General features: G+C 36.1%; 1 protein-coding gene across 6 annotated transcripts in view; it reads left to right on the top strand.

Annotated features, from left to right (window-relative positions):
• ATM (ATM serine/threonine kinase) overlaps positions 1-18,910 on the top strand; it is an 86,106-nt gene that overhangs the window by 36,588 nt on the left and 30,608 nt on the right. For all 6 annotated transcript variants that reach the window (XR_011138708.1, XM_068930325.1, XM_068930323.1 and 3 more), the window contains exons 30-44: positions 1,392-1,566; positions 3,255-3,419; positions 3,686-3,818; positions 6,389-6,484; positions 7,965-8,136; positions 8,588-8,729; positions 9,245-9,421; positions 9,846-10,023; positions 13,213-13,300; positions 13,666-13,821; positions 14,801-14,909; positions 15,710-15,798; positions 15,894-15,996; positions 17,102-17,250; positions 18,784-18,888. Coding sequence is in view for 5 of the 6 variants with exons in the window: in XM_068930325.1 (XP_068786426.1) it covers positions 1,392-1,566; positions 3,255-3,419; positions 3,686-3,818; positions 6,389-6,484; positions 7,965-8,136; positions 8,588-8,729; positions 9,245-9,421; positions 9,846-10,023; positions 13,213-13,300; positions 13,666-13,821; positions 14,801-14,909; positions 15,710-15,798; positions 15,894-15,996; positions 17,102-17,250; positions 18,784-18,888 (2,037 nt within the window). In the remaining variant the exon portion in view is untranslated. The remainder of the gene's footprint in view (positions 1-1,391; positions 1,567-3,254; positions 3,420-3,685; positions 3,819-6,388; positions 6,485-7,964; positions 8,137-8,587; positions 8,730-9,244; positions 9,422-9,845; positions 10,024-13,212; positions 13,301-13,665; positions 13,822-14,800; positions 14,910-15,709; positions 15,799-15,893; positions 15,997-17,101; positions 17,251-18,783; positions 18,889-18,910) is intronic.

The following is an 18,910-nucleotide window of genomic DNA, read 5'->3' as shown; positions in this document are numbered from 1 at the left end:
TTTTATTTGTGGTTTAGCTTTGGATTTCCAAGGCAGTTATTGTCACCTAAATGACATTAAGTGAAAGTCGATTGCTTTGCTTTCTGGAAGCATTTTATACCCTGAAGTATGGAAGAGAGATGCAGATTTTACATTAAATGCCGTTGTTACAAGGTTTATTATTGTGATCAGCACCTAACTGGGGGGGAATGGTTGAGACCGTGGTGGGCAAGGGGGACCTCATCTAGCTGTAGGAGTGGGCAAACAGGTATTTCGTGAAGTTCAACAAAGACAAGCCCCAAGTATTACACTTGGTGGAATAACCTCATGCATCGGTGCAGGCTTGGGAGCTGACTGGCTAGAAAGTAGCTTTGCAGAAAAGGACCAAGGAGTCCTGGAGGACAAGCTGAATGTGACTTAGCAATGTGCCTTTTCATCACTGAAGGCTAACCGCTTGCTGCACTATGCTGGCAGGAATGTAGCCAGCAAGTTGAGGGAAGTGGTCATTTCCCTCGGTTTGGTTCCTGTGAGGCTGTATGTGGGGCTACTGTCCAGGACTGGGCCCCTCACCCCATGACAAGAGGAGTGGCAAACTGTGGAGGGTCAAGTGCAAGAGCCCCAGTGTGATAAGTGGAGTTGATCTAATTTCTGTCTCGCACTGTCTGGAGGGGGAAGATGTTTTGTAGAGAAGATGGAGCCAGACTCTTCCTGGAGTGGCACAGTGAAAGGACAAGCAGTAGCAGCCACCAGTTGCAATGAGGGAAATTCTGGTGGGTTATAAGGAAAAAGATTCTCCAAGTGAGAATGGTCAAACAGTGGAACAGGTTGCTCAGAAAGGCTGTGGATTCTGCATCCTGAGAGCGTGTCAGGATTCAGCACGACAGGGCCCTGAGAACCTGATTGGAATTGGAAGGTGGCCCTGCTTCGGGCAGGAAATTGGGCTACAGATGAACTCCAGAGGACCTTTGGTACCTCTCTTTTTTTTTTTTTTTTTTTTTAAGTAATGTTTATGTGAAAGAGAGGAGGACGAAGAGGGAGAGTTTCCATTTTGTTATGCTTATGTCAAAATTTCTTTAACAAATGATAATCTAGAAGCCTTTTTAGATTTTTTTCCCTCTGGGAATATGTTTATTGACCCTATTTATTATATGTTTTTGACCCTGTTTAAGTATTTTTATAATGATACAGTTAACTTCTGTGAAAGGAACGTATGGTTTAGTTTTCGTAGGTCTTGTGAGCTAAATCCTTGGAGCGGATTGTGTTGATGATTTTTAGTTTAGAATCATTTCCTCCTGTAATGATTATTTATATTCCCCCCTTTCCCCTGTTCTTTCCTGTGGAATAATAGGTTAATACTTGAGATAATAACAGTTTGTATTTCTTTAACTTCACTTTTATGTTTCCCATGGCAGACCCATTATTATCAGAGACATATCCATGCGCAGCTTTTCCCTCTGTTGTGATCTTCTTCATCATGTTTGCCACACAGCGGTCACGTGTTGCAATGATGCTCTAGAGAGCCACCTCCATGTTATTGTAGGAACCCTAATACCTCTCGCTGTGGACCAGCCTGAGATTCAGGAACAGGTAGTTTTGAGTTGCAGTTGCTGTTTGTATTTACTCCTTGTCTGCTTTTTAATTCATGTTCACTGTCATAAAACAAATATCTTTACCTATTTTGATTTATATCAGAAGTGTTACTTGGGATGTAACAGTATACCTTTAATTGTTTAAATAAATGTGTCTTTCTTTACCTTTGGTACTTTTACTATGACAGATACCGTATTCTGTATTTAAGTAATTTCTGTGGCTTTGAAACAGTGATTGAGAGGTATTTGCATCATCATTTTTGACGTTACTGTATCACTTACTTTCTAATTATGCATTTACTTAGCCTATAAAAAAGTGTTCTTTTTAAAATGATCTCTTAAAGAACTTCAGTGCTGTCATACTGTCTTTTGTGTGCGCTCTGAATTTGTGGGCCAGTTTCAGACTAATTTGGAAGCGGTTTAAAATCTCCAGGGTAAGTTTTGTAAAAGTTGTTACCTTAGTAGAGGAGAGACACCAAATCAGTGGTACCACTAAATAAAAGAAAGGCAGGACAAAGGCATTTTTTATAAACTGCTGGTGATAGCCAGTTAACTAATCAGTACAAACACATTGACCAGCCAGGCAGTTACCTGCAGAGCTCTCCGCTAGGCAGAGCCCAGGTGTTTCTTGCCTTATGGAAGATTTCTCAGGAAACATGCTGGAAACTTTGGGAAGGGGAAGGTGCCTAATGGTCAAAGAGCAAATATGCACAAAAAAGAGTTTTCATTTGTTCAGCATTTTGGAACAAATTGTTACTGGAAACTCTATGATCAGATTTATAATATGTCTGTGGAAACAGCTGTACCTGCACAACTGCAAAGGTAACGTACCACGGCGTCTTTGGGTAGAAACGAGGTGGGGAGGGCAGGAATTTCTCCAGACTGGTACTGCCATTAAATATGAAACCTGTTCATGTCATGAAACCTTGTTCTGCAGGGAAGGCCTCTCTCTAGTGCGCAATCACTTCTCAGATTCTTCTAGTTGTTTTTCTTCCAGCATTGAATGGAAATTAGTTGATCTTTTTTCGGGTAAATGTAGGTCCCCTGATAAAAACCTCATCATTTAAATTGTTTACTCTTCAGAGCTATCTGGATTGAATATCCAGTTACACTGATTAGTTAGTAAGTAAAGTACAAAAGCAGCATTTTTGCAGATGAAGTGTGTTGCCCCTTTAGCAGGCATTTATTTAAATTGGAGATCTGCCCCAGGACAAGCGCTCAGAGTTCGGTGGTTTGGGCAGTAAATCATGGTATTTAGACATTTTCCAGGATTCAAAGTTACTGGCACTATGGTTTGTAAAAATAATAAAAGTCCTAGTAACATCGAAAGGACTGGTTAGGTGCAGTGTGTGGCTAACTCTTTGTAGAATATTTCCAGTACTTGAAATCAACTTCATTTCAAGATGAAGAGAATGAAACTGCAGTTTATAATGATAAAAGGTTTGATGTACATTAGGGAGGGGGAATGGCAAAAACTCCTCACCTTTTTAGCATATATCTGCAATTTCTCCATGCCTCCAAACATTCTATAATGTTTGGTAGTGTAAATAAATTACCTTCCTAATCTTTTTATCGAATTGTCAACTTAATGGAATTTAGGAGAATACAAACTTTGTAGCTAAATAAGGGATATGGCTCAAAGATGTTTCTTTATCTGTTTTCTTTCTATTGGCTTTTTATTTTCAGGTCCTAGGCTTGTTGAAGTACCTGGTGATAGATAATAAGGATAATGAAAATCTGTACCAAGCAATCAAACGCTTAGATCCTTTTCCTGAATATCCTACTTTTAAAGATTTGCGAGCAACTCAACAGAAGATAAAATACAGCAAGGGAGCATATTCTCTTTTGGAGGTAATTGCATTTTAAATTATATCCATAGCATAGTGGTTGTAATGCAGACTTTTGAATGAAAAACAGCTTTCTAGCTATATGATACAATTGAGAAAGATTTAAATAATTAGACATTTTATCCTATTTGAGAAACTGAGATGCTGATAGATCTCCATTCTTATTTTGCATCTGTTAATATCCATGTTGTGGACTGCTGAGAATTACTTCTTTTCTTGAAGCCTTTATTTGTATGTTATATATGCTTAATGAAAAATGTTGTTTTGCAGGAAATTAATCACTTTCTCTCAGTTAGTGTCTGTGATTCACTGCCCTTAACACGACTTGAAGGACTGTATGATTTACGCAAACAATTGGAACAATATAAAGATCAGATGAAGGATCTCCTGAAATATTTCCAGGGTACAGACATCTGATTGTTTTATTTTTTCTGCATCTTGTTTCACATGTGTAGCCGTATAGCCAATTCTAATTTGGCACTGAATGTTTTACTTTTTTTTTTTTTTATGTTTAGCAACGTAACCGTATTGCAGCTTCTAACGCATAACAGAACAGCATGTATTATTGATGCAAAATGTGAAATATCTCTTACAGAGCATATTATTAATGTTATTATAAAATGACAGAGATGATAAAATATCCTTCCAGTTTTTGGAATGGGAGGTGTACGATTGTGAATGAACAGAAAATGTATAATATGGTATATAAGTACATTGCTTTACAGCTCCTTGTGGGTTTCCTTGTACATGAATCTCTCTACTCTTAAATGTTATGAAGTTAGATTCTACTGAAGGCACGGTACGTTTAGAAGTAAATCTCATAGAAGTTTGGAAATGGTAGGATTTAGTTTATTTGAACCCCCCTACCTCCCAGCCTTCTTTTGCTACTGTTTTCACCCCTTAGTCCAGACCCGGTTTCTTCCTATTTTGGTTTTCAGATGCTTGAACCAGACCATTTCACTTTCCTCCTCTATGTCAGGTCTTCATCTGCCTGTGTTACTGAATGACTGGAAGATGAAAAGAGCTGATGTAATTCATTGTAAATAAGTGCAAAGTAAAACATGGGGAAGAATAGTAGTCTGTCATAAGGCCCGTGGTGTAAGTGCATTATGTCCCCACCTCTTCAGTATTATTTGCAATTTTAATCTCAAAATTCTGCTTGAAAAGAGAATTAGTAAAATGGCAACAAGCCTGCATGGACCAGCTTCTATTAGAAGAGCGCCTGAATAATCTAGGCCTCGTAAGCTTGGAAAAGAGAGAGAAGAGGAGGTTAATGAACTGATGAACAGTGTGAGGAAGCTGAACAGGGAGCAGTTATCACGTTTATCACAGTACAAAAAGCAATTAAAGTATCTGGCAGCAAGTGTACAACAAGAGAAAGAACAATTATTTTTCTAACAAAATATATCACGGAATGTAGTGCTATTTATTGTGCAGATCAGAAGTATAGTGGGCCTTAGAAGGAGTTAGCCCTATGTCATAGATAGTATTAGCTAAGAAGATCTGAGAAATGCCCGATCTGCTGATTGGCTGAAGCTGAGGAGAACTGTTTAATACTGCAGTGTTGGAGGCAGGCTAGCTGGCTCAGTGGGCCTATTGCCTTGATTGTGCCTTTTACTAAAAATCCCTATTAAGCACTTAAAAATAGTTGTTTTTTCTTCCTGAGGTAGAAGGGGTTGACCTGATTGATTTCAGGTGTTAAAAATAAGAAAAAAATCCAGTCAATGATAAAGGCTATAAAAGTGTGGGCTGAAAGATACATTTAAGAAATAACTACTGCAGATGGTCACATGTACATTTTACATTTTTCCAAAGGAAGGCATAAAACACACATAAATGTAATGTCAGGTTTCAACTTCAAACATTGGGGCAACAGGGATTTTTTCAGAGAAATTATCACTACATTTTTCTTTAAATTTTTTACATAGGCAAATCATCATATTTTTTCCTAGGCCCTTTTCCTGGAAAGAGCAAAACTATTTTGTTTGAAATATTTACTAAAAAAAAAAAAAAAAAGAAGCAAATATACAGGCAGCAAATATACATGGAAATATAGAGTTTATAATTTGGCAAAGGTAATTAGATGTATGAAAGCTAGCACATAAGTAGTAAAAAATTGTAACTATAAGTAGTAACAGCCCTATCAGTAAATTTTTATAATACATTTTTTTGAAGTGTACTGAAGTATAGAGATAGATCAAGAAACTAGTTGATAGGCCTCATTAGTTATTCTGTGTGTGTTTGATATCGCTTGTACAGACTTTGAAGAATCTACCAAACTATGACTCAAATCTAAATTACATATATTTTTAAAAATAACAGTAGTTTTTATGAACTTTGGACAAGATCTACTTATTATTTTTTCAGGAGCCATCAGTATATTAATGAAATTTGACATTTTTGCATTCAAACTCACTGTTGCGTGAATGAGAAAATGTTAGCGTTTCTTTTTAAGTTCTGTTAGACAAGATTTATCCAGTTACCTTCGAATGTTAAATACAAATTTTTAGCTGATGCTGAGGGCTGTGAATTTGTGGGCAGAAAATGTTATTTGGGGATGTTCCCTGGGAACAGGTTTTGAATAGAAACTGATCTTAGCTTAAGTGCTGTCTCTGGGGTGATGTGCTATGGCTGCACTGTGTTTTGAATAAAGTTGTTTTAATTGGTGGTAATAATTCATATATGTAAATATTATTTCTACAACAAAACACTGAAAATAACATTTGTATGTTCTAGTTATAGGGATTCTTTGGTGTAGTCAAAATTATGTGTAGAAGTTTTTTCAAGATGTGATGAACAGGAAAAATGAATAATTTTCATTTTGAACAGTTTAATGCCAACTTGCTTTGACATGAATAATGCATGTTGACATTTGTAGGTGCAAGTTATTAAAGCAACGTTTTCTTCTAATACCTGCACATTGCCAATAACACAGTGGTGTTTTGTGGGTTTACTTTTCTTTCTGAATGACAGAAAACCCAGAAGACTCTGCAGTAGTGAAGTTGGTGGTGAGCTTACTGCAGCTGTCGAAGATGGCAGTTAACCATACAGGGGAAAAAGCTGTGCTAGGTAAGTCAATGAGTCCCACAGTGTTCTAGGGCTATCTTTGGAAACTCAGGTTTGTAACTGTTCTCAGTGGTACTTCCCAGAGCTATTTTGCCGTTGCTGCCAGAAGTAACCATCAGGGATGTCCGAATGGGTGATATTCTTCTTTTCAGTGACTGTATTTTACAACTTTGACCTATAATGTAAATCGTCATCAATTTAGACCTTGGTGTCTCCTGTTGGCAAAAAAAGGAGTCATCTACCATTATATGGGTCACCTTATTAGACTGAAAAATAATAAGAAAAAATGAAGAGAACTTCTCTGAAAATTTGAAAGGCATGTGTTAGTGGAAATTAGAATCATTATTGGCCATCTTAAAACATTTTCTCTATTTCTAAAATTATTCTCACCGTTTACGTTGAGCACCTAACTAATGTATGGTTCAAAGGACCAAAGCAAAAATCCAGATCTCCTCTTTCCCAAATGGGGACTGCCCTCATGAGGATAATGTTTACTGAAGTTAGATGTCTAAAATAGGCAGATACAGGAGTAACGACAACATTTGCCGTAGAGTATTTTTTGTTTGAAAGACTAATAGCAGATACTTAAAAGTGCTGAGCAGCTGCAGGTCCAGTTACTTCAAGCGTTGACTTCTCGTGGCTCAGCACCTCCGCAAGCTGTATGTTTCAGTCTCTTCTGCCTTTTGTTTCCTTAGATGATTTGTTAAATTTAGTTCATAGCCCAACCTGTTTATCTTCAGTTGGTTCTTCATTTGCTGTGGTGGTCAAAGGAGTGTTGTAGAAGACTGAGAAGTTTCAAGCTGCAATTAAATGCAGACAAGCAAGGGTAGCTAAAGCTCCAAAATGTGGCGAGTATGAATGAAAGAGCAGGGAAATAGATATGTCTAATTTTGATTCCTTTCTAATGGAACTTCTTCTTCTTTTTTTTTTTTTTAACTGTATTCAAATTCATTCTTGTTTTTGTCTTGTATGTGATCTACTCTTTTTATAAAGTATTTTCTTTGTCTGGAAAGCAAATGAGGAACATACCGATACAACATTTTATGCAAAATGCAGATAGTAATGCCTGTCATGCTTACAGGCTACTCTGTTCGTGGTTATCAGGTTTAGGAGATGAAAGATGAGTGTCTCCTGTTGCTGTTACTCTGACCTTTTGCATTTATCTGTTTTTTATGCTTCTTTATTGAAGTAAAAACAGAATCTGATTTAAACTACAAAATCAAGAGCTATAGGCACTTCTAGAAAATTAAGGTAGATGGCAAAAATTGTATTATTTAAGAGTCTTATGTTGCAAAACTTAATTAATAAAAGTAATTTTAATCCTGATGCTCCTCAGGTGATTATTTATAAATCTCTGCAGTTTTTGACCCCATAATAATCTCAGTTGTAAAAAAAAGTTTTTATTAATTGACTAGCCACAGCAACTTTTTAGGGTGAGACCAGGCTTCAGTGTGCATAAGTCTAAAATTACCTGTATTTACAGAAGCTGTTGGAAGTTGCTTGGGAGAAATAGGGCCCGTGGATTTCTCCACCATAGCTCTTCAGCATACTGAAAACATAATGGATTCTAAGGCAGTGGACCTACTTGAAGATAGAAAATTTCAGTGGGTCTTCGTAATGCTAACTCAAATAAATATCGCTTTAACAGATAATTGGTGAGTATACTTACTTATTTCATTTATTCAGTTCAAAGCTTAAGATGAGCCATTAAGCTGTGCGTTGTTGAAATCTGATTAACATCTTTGAAAGAGCGTTTGGATTATACCTGTTAATGCTCAACCGCATGCTTCTTCAAGATTCACATTACTTACCCAGTCAAGCTTAGATATTTCATAGAAATTCTCTAGTTAGGCTCAAACCAGATAATCTCCTCAGTGCTGTAGTACTAACTTGTGCCTAATACAGAGGATAGTAATGTCATAAATACTGAATCTTTGCTTTGTAACAAAATATGGGATTGCATATCCTAGTCATTGTAGATTTCTGGTTTGGGGCACACTTTGTTGCTTGATTGTGAAATTATTTGTCTTGTACGTTTGTGAAAGTGATATTGAAAATAAAGCATGTTAATGAAATAACATGACATTGTGTATGCTGTTCTTTCAGTATTGATGTTAGAGCTGCTGCTGTTTCTTGTTTGAAAAACATTTTAGCCACCAAGTCTGGCAGTGAGTTTTGGGAGGTTTATAAAAACAAAGCTGATCCCATGTTAATCTATCTACAGCCTTTCAGAACGTCTAGGAAGAAGGTACTTCTTCTGATATGCCTTATTTATGTGATGTAAGAGATTGGGGAAATGGGTGGAAATATATTTTTAAAAAAAGGTAAATTTGAAAATATTTACAGAGATAGTTTTTATTGAGCCCAAACCCTAGTCTTTTGACTGCGAATGTGATTGTTTCTGTACATCTTCTATTGCATTTATTCTTTATTCTTTGATGCAAATACTTGTTGGAAAATATGTCAGAATTAAATTTGTATAATTGACCATAAATCAGATATTTCCAAATTTTCAAGCTTTTGATTTGTAACCTAAATGTAACGTCTAATGTGACCATGTTGATGTTATCAGTAAAATCTTATTTATAGTATTTGCAGACTTCCATGCAAAACTTTGTTCATTTGCATGAACAAAGTTACTGTTGCCATTTAATTGAAGTATGGTCTACATTCAGTATGTTTTAATCTGCCTAGGTAGCAGTGTATTTTTTTAAGGTCATGTTGCATGTGTTTATATTTGCAGTGCTTATATTTTTCTTCCAGTGTTTTGTAGTATCAGCTAATGATACGCAGGCTCATTCCGAAACTTTGAACGACACAAATCTGTGGATTCCTCTGGGAGAAAGTCATGAGACGTGGATCAAGAGCCTAACTAGTTCAATACTGGACAGTGGAGGTGTGCAAAATGAAGTTCTGCAGTTAATGAAGCCACTGTGTGAAGTAAGCCTGCATTACATATAAACTTCTGCGTTAATATTAAACAGTGATTTGTGCTATTAAATCACTGTTTACTCTTAATAGTCATTCAGGTACTGCAGACACCAATAAAATATGTTCTTCAAATATGAGCTTTGAGAGATTTGTATAATCATAGTGGAATTTGATATCACTACTTTAACTGAATGCCAGTGTAGTCTTATTGAATGTTTTACATATTTGCATATTCCATATTGTTTCTTAAGCAGTAGATATTTGTTCTGAGCGTTTACCAGTTTTGTGTCTGATTGATACCTCTTTTCTTTTTAATTTTGTCATAAAGTGAGAGAGTAGAATGACTAGTAGGCTCTTGAGTGTTCTGGTAAGCTGAGGAGGAAGGGGGGTTGGTTCTTTTTCTTAGCAGCTGCTGTGCATATTTATATTCTAGGTGAAAACAGACTTATGTGAAACTTTGCTTCCGTACCTGATTCATGATATCCTTCTTCATGACTCAAATGAATCTTGGCGAAATCTTTTGTCAGTGCATATCCAGAAGTTTTTTACAGCCTGTTGCAGATTTGCCTCATCATCCAGTAGATCTACCACACCACCTAATTCTGATTCAGGTAATGTCATATTTTTCTTTCAGCTGAAAGGGAGACTCTGGTTGTGGAAAAGTTACCACCTTCTGATATCACATGTATGATGCACACTTGTTCGGGGCAGCTAGAATTTTGGAAACTTCTGTCCAATTGTTCGCTATTTTTCTTTAGAGATATCAGTAATTTTGGAGTTATTTTTTGGCAAGACCCAAGTACTTTCTCCTATATAGCTTCTTTCTGTATTCACGACTGGATAATGTTTATTACTTGCTGAATTCAGATGTGATCCAATGTTGTATGCTGAAAGACTTAAGTGTGGACTGTCTCTTAGAGGGAAAAGTTGGCACTTCAATTTTTATCCGTGTTTGATTGATTAAAGGCAGTTTTCATCTGGATTTTCCTCTTGAGAAAGAGACTAACCCTTACTTGAGCTTCTACCTAATTCTGGATATGGTATCCCTACACAGTCAAAAGACTTACTCCACGCAAGCAGAGTGGAAGGAAGCTGTAATCAAAAGAACCGTGGCTGATTCTGAGTAGTGCAGGAGATTCCATTTGAAACAAAGCACATTCATTAAGGCAGCTAGTGTCTTTGTGGTTGGAGTGAGTGCAAATCTGTGTAAAAGATAAGCTCTTCAGTATTAGACGATGGGAACGATACGCATGCACAATTTCAGGAGCTGAAGTCATGAATTTTTCTCATATTTTATGGCCCTTACTTAACCTAAATCTAGTAACTTCAAGTTAATATTCTTTTTTTGTGCAGTAGCTACTTTGCTTTACCTTCCAGCTCCCTCCTCCTGCAGTGACAGTACACCAAAGGAATGAATCTGCAAAGTCTCTTGCAGTTTCTTTACAAGCGAGTCATGCAAGCTCCAAGTTACCAGAGAGGTGAAGGAAGCCTTTGTATTGCAGTTTGTATTGAGGGTGGTGTAAATGAGCCTAATGGTACTAGGTGTGTTTTAAGGTACTTTTTGTATACCTTGGCTAGCCTGGCCAGAAAGACTGGACCAGCGTTCTTTCGGATTTCTGGAGTCAGGTAAAAAGCTCTTCCCGTAATTAAGGTATTTGTGCTTATGTCCCACTTTGTTGGAAAGAAAAGGATCAATGATTTTCTGTTTCCTTCCTGTAAGTAGCCAAAATGTTCTTTAAAAAATTTGAAAGTTTTGTAAACCTCCGGTTAGTTCAGTGAACCAACGAGCAAAAGATGGAAGTCTCATCAAGCACTGTGATTCTATGCAAAGAATCATACTAAGGCAATAAGAGCAATATAAAGGAAGTGTAAAAGCCTTAAACGCAGTTCTTCGGATGAAAAATTTTCCCATGCCTAATATAAACAAATACATACAAATACAACTTGTCTGTATGTTTGCTTAGAGGTAAGCTGGAGTTGCTCTAGCCAACAGTGCAAAGATACTTTCATTCATGATGAATAGCATCAGCAGCAGTAGTCAAAACAAAATTGTTAAACATCTAGTCACTACCTGTTATTTTAAGGAGAAACTCTTACCCTACCAAAATGAGGAGAAAAGTCCTCCTAAAGAAACGAGATAAATTTTCTTTCCAATCCAGCCGAATCCACAGCGTGGTAAAGAATGAGCAGTTAATACGTGAAAGTTCAGTGTGTCTGAACATGAGTCTTCCTTTTGATTCATTCTGGAATGCAAGTTCTAGGAATTAGCTGTTAATCTTGGCAAGTTAAAGCATAAATTGTGTGAACGTCATGTGAGTCAGTGCCCTGCCAAAGAAGGCAGACCTGTTTGTCATTTGCTAACTGCTTGACAAGAATCAGACACGCCAAAATATGAAAATGAAGAACGTTCTGGACTTAGTGCATGTCAGTCTGGCCAGGACCATGTCTCTATTGCATCTATTTGTAGAAGAGCTGTAATGTTTTGTTGAATTTGTCCTTTCAAAATACACGTTCGGTTGTTTCTTCCTAGGATGTAGAGATCCTCTCTGATGCATAAAAAAGCATACACATGAAAAATTAGGCAGCAGTTTTGGTTTTGACAGGTATGCTTTTTGTTAACAAGTATGAACAGCATGCTGACAGCTTACAGTTATGTTTTAGTCGTTTGGTCTGTTGTTCAGTACTGAAGAATAACTTTTTCTTCCAGTTTTCTTGGTCGGTGCCTTTTTCTTTCTCCAACTCCTTGATACTTTTTGGTGCCCAAATATAATTCAGAAAAAAATGTTCAGTTATTCATCTGATCAAATTATGAAGGAGGAAGTAGAAATCTCTTTGGGGCATTGACTGTACAGTGTCAGCAGAATGGACCCTGCCTGTTAGAGGCTAAGTCTACATTAGCAAGTAGCACAGTGCCGTGAGAATGGATCTGGAGAGCAAAATGTCAGAGTACATTGGGTATTTAGACTCAGACGTCCCCATTGTGTTTTGGAAGTAGAGCATGTGGAATTTGACTTCCGAAGATGGAGTCAGTGTTCCCTCTATAAATCCTGGATAACAGCAGAAAGTAAGCTTTGTTTTCCATTTGCTGGAAGACACTAAATGCCCAGATACTTCTTTGTTACGAGGTTTTGCTTTATGTAGAGGAAATGTCTAGTTCTGTACCTTGTTTTAGCACAGTAGTGATTAAACCTTTGCTCATGCTTTCTCTGTTTCTTGCTTCTTCCTCTTTATCAATTAAAAATGTGCAGAAAAATGAGAAAATTATTAACCCACACTATCCAAATGACCAGAATACAATTTGTAGTCATTTGAATTTTTTTTTTAACCAAGAAGCAAGGCATGGACATATAAATTCTTTAAGAGTGTCTGTGTCTAGTGTTTTCTGTATAAGCATATGCACTCTATAAAATCTAAAATAAAAGCTACTGATCATTGTTTCTGTAGCTTTGGAATATCTTTATGTGGCTTGAGCATAAGAGAAGAGCTGTGCTACAGAGCTTTGTGCAACAGTGTTGGATCATCTCTGAATTCCATAAGGAGAATTATTATCTGCAAAGTATGAATGAAGAAAGAATTTGATAAAGAAAACTGCAATATAAACTGCTGTTATGTTGCTAATTTCAAATAAGAGGGGAAGTAGAAGTAAGGGGGGTTTGATGAACTATTGATTTAATGTTGGAAATGCTGTCTAGGAAAGATGTTTGTTACTCTCCTGAGTACAAGCTAGACCTTTGATTTTCTCAATGGATATATTATGGTACATGTTCATAATGTTCTCTCTTTTGAAATATGCATCTTAGAGCAAGAAAGCCATATGTTTAGAAGTTTGGATAAAGTATCCCGACGAGCCATGCTTGCTGTTGTTGATTACTTAAGAAGACAAAAGAGGTAAATTATATCTTTCCAAAATGTTGCTTTAACTTAAATTTGCTTGTTCTTCTATGAGGCACCAGTGGTCGGGATTAAGGAAAATAAACATCATAGAGAACATATCAGTTAAAAGAATGAAGATCTAGTAGTGACTTTTTATTTATTATAGGCTTGATATGGCTAGCATTTAAAACGTTCCAACTATCCTGAATGAGTTTTCTAGAAACCTTTTGTCTAATAAGCTTTATATGGCATTGGTATGGGTATTTTAGGGTTTACGATAAAGCCTTTCACAGGCTAATTTTATGGTTACAATGGATTTATTTTGCTTAATGTTAGAGAGAAAGTCTATTACAACAATATTAAAATCTTTATCTAATCAGATCTGTTTCAGGTACAGTTTTTGATGACAGCTTCTGGCTAGATCTGAATTATCTTGAGGTTGCCATAGCAGCACAATCGTGTGCTGCTCACTTCACGGCCTTGCTCTATGCGGAAATCTACGCAGACAAGATAAATATAGACAAACAGCAGCAAAGGTACAAGGCTTGAGGACTGCAGTTTCTTGATATTTCATCAAAATGTATCATGTGTGCCTCAGTAGTGGTTTGTTACAGGAGGAGTCAGGGAAACTTTTTTGAAATGCTTAGATGCACATGTTGACCTTGAAAATATTTTTACTAGACCTTAAAGTGATTCCAGCCCTACTAGTTTGCTACCTATGACACATTCAAAATCATGTTATTTTGATTACTAGCCAGAATGTGTTCTCAGTAGTGTATATCCTGTAGTTGGTGAAAACTAATGCTTCTGGATACTAAAATATATTAAACCTCACTTCTAAATTTAATATTTTTCGGATTCTAATTCTAGTAGTTATTAGTATGTTATGGTTAAATTACATCAAAAAATGAAGCAAGAGGAGAAAAAAAACACAGAATCCTGACCAGAATTATGCAGTTTGAACTTTCATCATTTCATAAGCTCTAATGTAGAATGGAGTGATCCATGTAAAATGAGCTTTATCATGTAATGCACAATTATCTTTGTCTTCTGGTCTAGGAAGAACCCAAATATAGAACTAGCTTACTGGCTTTTTTGGCCACAAATAACTCTAAGGCAGTGAGAATATAAAAAAATACGGTTGTAAGCGCATATGTTCTATAGTTCTTTTCATCCTTTCCCAGAAGAGAACGTTTTTGCTTCAAGAGTACACAAAAGCACTTGAGCAATTTGATTTAATAAAAGATAAAGAAGATTACAGATTTGTGCCTCCCTCTCCCCGCCCCCAAATCCCTCATCCTTGATGCTGAAATCTTTTGATGTTGATATGTTCTCAGTTCATCTGCTCTGCCATGTCACTGTGGCAGACGACCGTTTTGAATAGCCTGGAGACATAACAGGGGTGATCTTGCATATGATGTACGTGCCCCTTACTTCTTGAGTGTTGCTTCAGCATTTTTTTAGTTCTTTGTATGAAATTTCAGTTAGCTTCACCTGTTCAAACGTTTCTTGTAGGTCTTCTTTCAAAGCAGCTAAAAGTTTGACATTTGAAGAAGAAAGTCAAAGAACAGCTATTACTATTCTGAATGAAAAAAGTAAAGAAGAAACTGGCATAAGTTTACAGGTATACATGTGTGTTTAATAATCTGAAAGCAAACCTTTCTAATATAATTCCAAGTAATAGTAATTTTCATCTGACCTAAAAGCAGATCTAAATGAACTTTAAAAACTGTATTTAAAAGTTTTCCCTGTGCTCTAATTGAGAGTCAGCTCATTGGCCTTGATTGACAAGTTAAATTGATGATTTGTTCACCTGAAGTGGTAATTGACTGGTAAATTGTAAAACATAGCAAAATAGACTTTGCTCCCAAAAAGAACTGACCTTCTCATCGTAGCCAGCCAAGTAAGACTTTTGTTTTATCAGAGAGACATTATGTTCATTAAAAATCGGCAAGTGAGTTGGTGTAGCGAGCTGTAATACTCAAAATTATAGTAATATAATCTCTTAGAAGTCTATTTAATACACAAAATCTGATTCAGTAGCCCTATTTAAGTTATTTCTTTCCCTAGTTCATTCTTCTAAAGCTGCATATGCTTATTTTTTAAAACACGTTACTCAGCTGGCGTGTCTGATACTCATTCAGTACTACTATCTTTTGCTTTTTGACCAGTCTGTGTAGGGGGCAGTGCTGTTCTTTAATATCTTAGCGGAAAAATCAGTCAGTCTGAAGAGTCTGGTAGTCTACAAAACTTTGTATTTCTTCCTGTGATAATAGCAGGTTCAGATATTGCATAAAGGAAAATTAAACTCTTAATAACTATGTTACACGTAAGGGCCTACATCTATAAACCTGTCTCCTATATGTACACCTCAGCGGAACTGATTCCAAAAGAGAGATTTCTTTGTTATGGTGTGTGTTCTAGGACCTTCTCATGGACATATACAGAAGTATAGGAGAACCTGACAGTCTCTATGGCTGTGGTGGAGGAAGAATGTTACAGCCATTAGCACGGTACTACTCATTAGTGTTCTTATGTTCTTTAAAATCACTGCTTTCATTTATTAGTAAGGGATTTAACTTGAAAACTTCTTTTTAACTTGCAACAGCATAAGAACATATGAGCATGAAGCAGTATGGGGAAAAGCCCTTGTGACATATGACCTTGAGACAAGCCTCTCTCCATCTACTCGCCAGGCAGGGATAATAGAGGTAATTTTCTTCTAAAAATTGAGTGAATGGAAATGAATGGAAATAGGGAATAGGCAATGAATGGTGGAATCCGTCATAATCAGAAACATTTGTAGTAAACAGAATTGATTTAGGACTAAAAGAGATATCTTTGGACATCAAGTCTGGTCCCCTGTCATTCATTATAGGCAGCCAAACTGTATAATATAAGACAAATTAAGATCTGTCCTGAAACCACTAAGATTTCTTGTCCTCTTCTAACCTGTAATCCCCATCTTGGGTCATCAACTTTGTGAAATAATTCAAAATAAATGTATATGATTTTATTCAGAATTTGGATAGTTCCTTTAATGGTGGGAGGTAAAAAGTAATGTTTTGCCATCTAATTTTTTAGAGCTCTACATTATGGTGACTGTCTTACTGAAACTGCAGTGTTTCAGCTTAAATAAATAAATAGAATTGATGTTGTTTCGTTTTGATCACTTAAATATGTGTCGCTTTTTATAGCCTAAAAATCAGTTCTGATCAGTTCATAGCACAGGTAAATGTCCTATGCCCTCTGTATCTCTATTTCCCCTCATGTCATTTTTCTATGCTACTTTTCCTACCCTAAATTATTTAGTATCACTGTTTGACTTTCTTTGTGTTTCTCGTTCGTAATGGTTGTGCTCATTAGCTGAATAAGTGATCAAGTTTATAAGGTCACCCAGGTCTTCAAATGGATAGGAGTTTAGAGTTGCAGGAAACATTTTCAAATCCCATTACTTCAAAGTAATCATTTACAAATCCATTTACTTCAAAGAAGTAAAGCTACTTTTGGCTTACTCTCCAGGAATGATGGAATGGAAAAATGTAAACAGATAACTCATTTCAAACACATCATGGAAATTTTTTTTGAAGAATGCCAGCTACAGTAGTAGGGAAACCAACTTCTGTGGTTGCTGTGATCAGTAGTGTGGTTAGTAGTGTCCTAAAAAGTTTTTGTCTTACATATTGCTTACATTTTGCTAAGCCTTACCTGCAAAGGCTTCTTTGGTATCAAACTTAAAAAAAAAAATCCTTTTAAAGAAACAATTCAGATTATTAAAGGAAGAAAAGCAACTTTCAATAATTTTGTGAATTACAGGCTTTGCAGAATTTTGGGCTTTGCCATACTCTTTCCACATATTTAAAAGGACTGGAACACGAAAACACTGAATGGTGTGCAGAACTACAGGAAATACGCTACCAGGCAGCATGGAGGAATATGCAGTGGGGCCACATCTCTTCTGCCAAGTAAACCAACTTATTTTTTTCCTAGTCCTTTAAGTGAAAGGCAGTGGTTTCAGTTGCAAGCAAAAGGAGGATATTAGAATATGATTTCTATGAAGCGAATCACCTACCTTATCTTAACCATTGAACTGAAGAGCAGTCTGTTTCACAGGCATACTTTATATGCGCGTCATTTTATATTATCCTAGGAAGCTGTATGCTGCTATTTCTTCTTTTTATTTGTTCATAACTATCTTTTAAATGCTCTTCCTAACTGAAATTTTTCATTTTTGATTCAAATAGTAGATGCATCTTAAGTATGATTGATGAATGCCTTTTAATGTTTAATTCATAAGCAAATGGTGGAAAATATTACTTGTTAATCCATATGGGGTCATCAAGAACTGAATAAGAAAACACCAGTTTTGGTTCATGGCTGCTCCTTTACAAGAATAAATCTTTTCTCTTGTGTAATGCTGTATACCTGGCATTAGTTATTTCATATGACTGGCAAGATATAATGTGAACTCTGTCCCTTCCTAGTACAGCTACATCATCACACGTTTTGGAAATATAAAATAGATTTACTACATTTTGGCAAAAGCAGAAGTTGCATCATGGAGTAATTCAGTGGCTCCTTCTGCAGTAATTTTTAATAGTCAGGAGGATGACGTCTTACAGAGACATGTCTAGAGGACAGGCTCTTGGTGCAGTCACATTCTCTTATGCTGCACTGTCTTAAGGTAGCTGTTGTTCAGAAGCACCTGGAGGACTTTACAGACATAATATCCTGTTGAAGAGCATATGTCATGTCACAATCAGCACAAATGTCAGATAGGTGGACTTTCTTTATCCCTGGGTTAGGGGTTAGAGTAGAGACGTGCTAATCTAGGAGGTTGTAATTGTGTGTACAAAATCTCATAGGCAAATGGAATATTCAAGTTTAATACAGGAGTTGTAAAAAGCAACATAAAAAATTAAAAGAGAATGAAATGGCAGGACAGAGAACGATCAAGGAGAAGAAGAAAGAAAAGTGAAAAGGGCATGAAAGAGAAACCTGGATAGAAGGAATGTATACAGCAAATGAGTTTGAACACTAATCTTTTTGTCCATCTGATTTTCTCTATTGTCTCCTTTTAAAAAATATTTCTAAAGTTAAAAATACAAAACTGATTCTAAGCTGAAGAGGCACACATATAATATATAATTATATCTTTCAGCATAATACTGTTAAAATGTCTTGTAATAACTTTTTTGTGCGTTTGTTTTTTGCCTTATTTTTGTTGTAACCTTGAACAATTTCTCAGTATTCCAAACATTTTGATATTTACTATTTACTATTTTTTATTGTTTTAAAGCAACAACTTGATTTTATAAAGTGATATATTAATTTTAAATTTATTAAAAGGATTGCATTATTATTTTTTGTCCTGCAAAGCTGCAGTCCATCTAGCCACAGAAAAACTTACTGATAAAAGTATTTATCATAAAGAAAAATTTTACTGTTTTGGAGAGAAATATAACTTTCCTTTTATTTTATTCTATTTTATTTTTAAGAAGTGAGACAGGAGGCCCAGGGTACCATGAATCATTGTATGATGCTCTTCAGTCTTTGCAGGATAAGGAATTTTCGACTTTCTATGACATTCTTAAAGATGCCAGGTAAAAAAGCAACTGTGTGAAT

Source organism: Struthio camelus, chromosome 1 (assembly GCF_040807025.1).
Source record: "Struthio camelus isolate bStrCam1 chromosome 1, bStrCam1.hap1, whole genome shotgun sequence".
NCBI lineage: Eukaryota > Metazoa > Chordata > Aves > Struthioniformes > Struthionidae > Struthio > Struthio camelus.
This window is presented reverse-complemented; position numbering and strand designations above follow the sequence as displayed.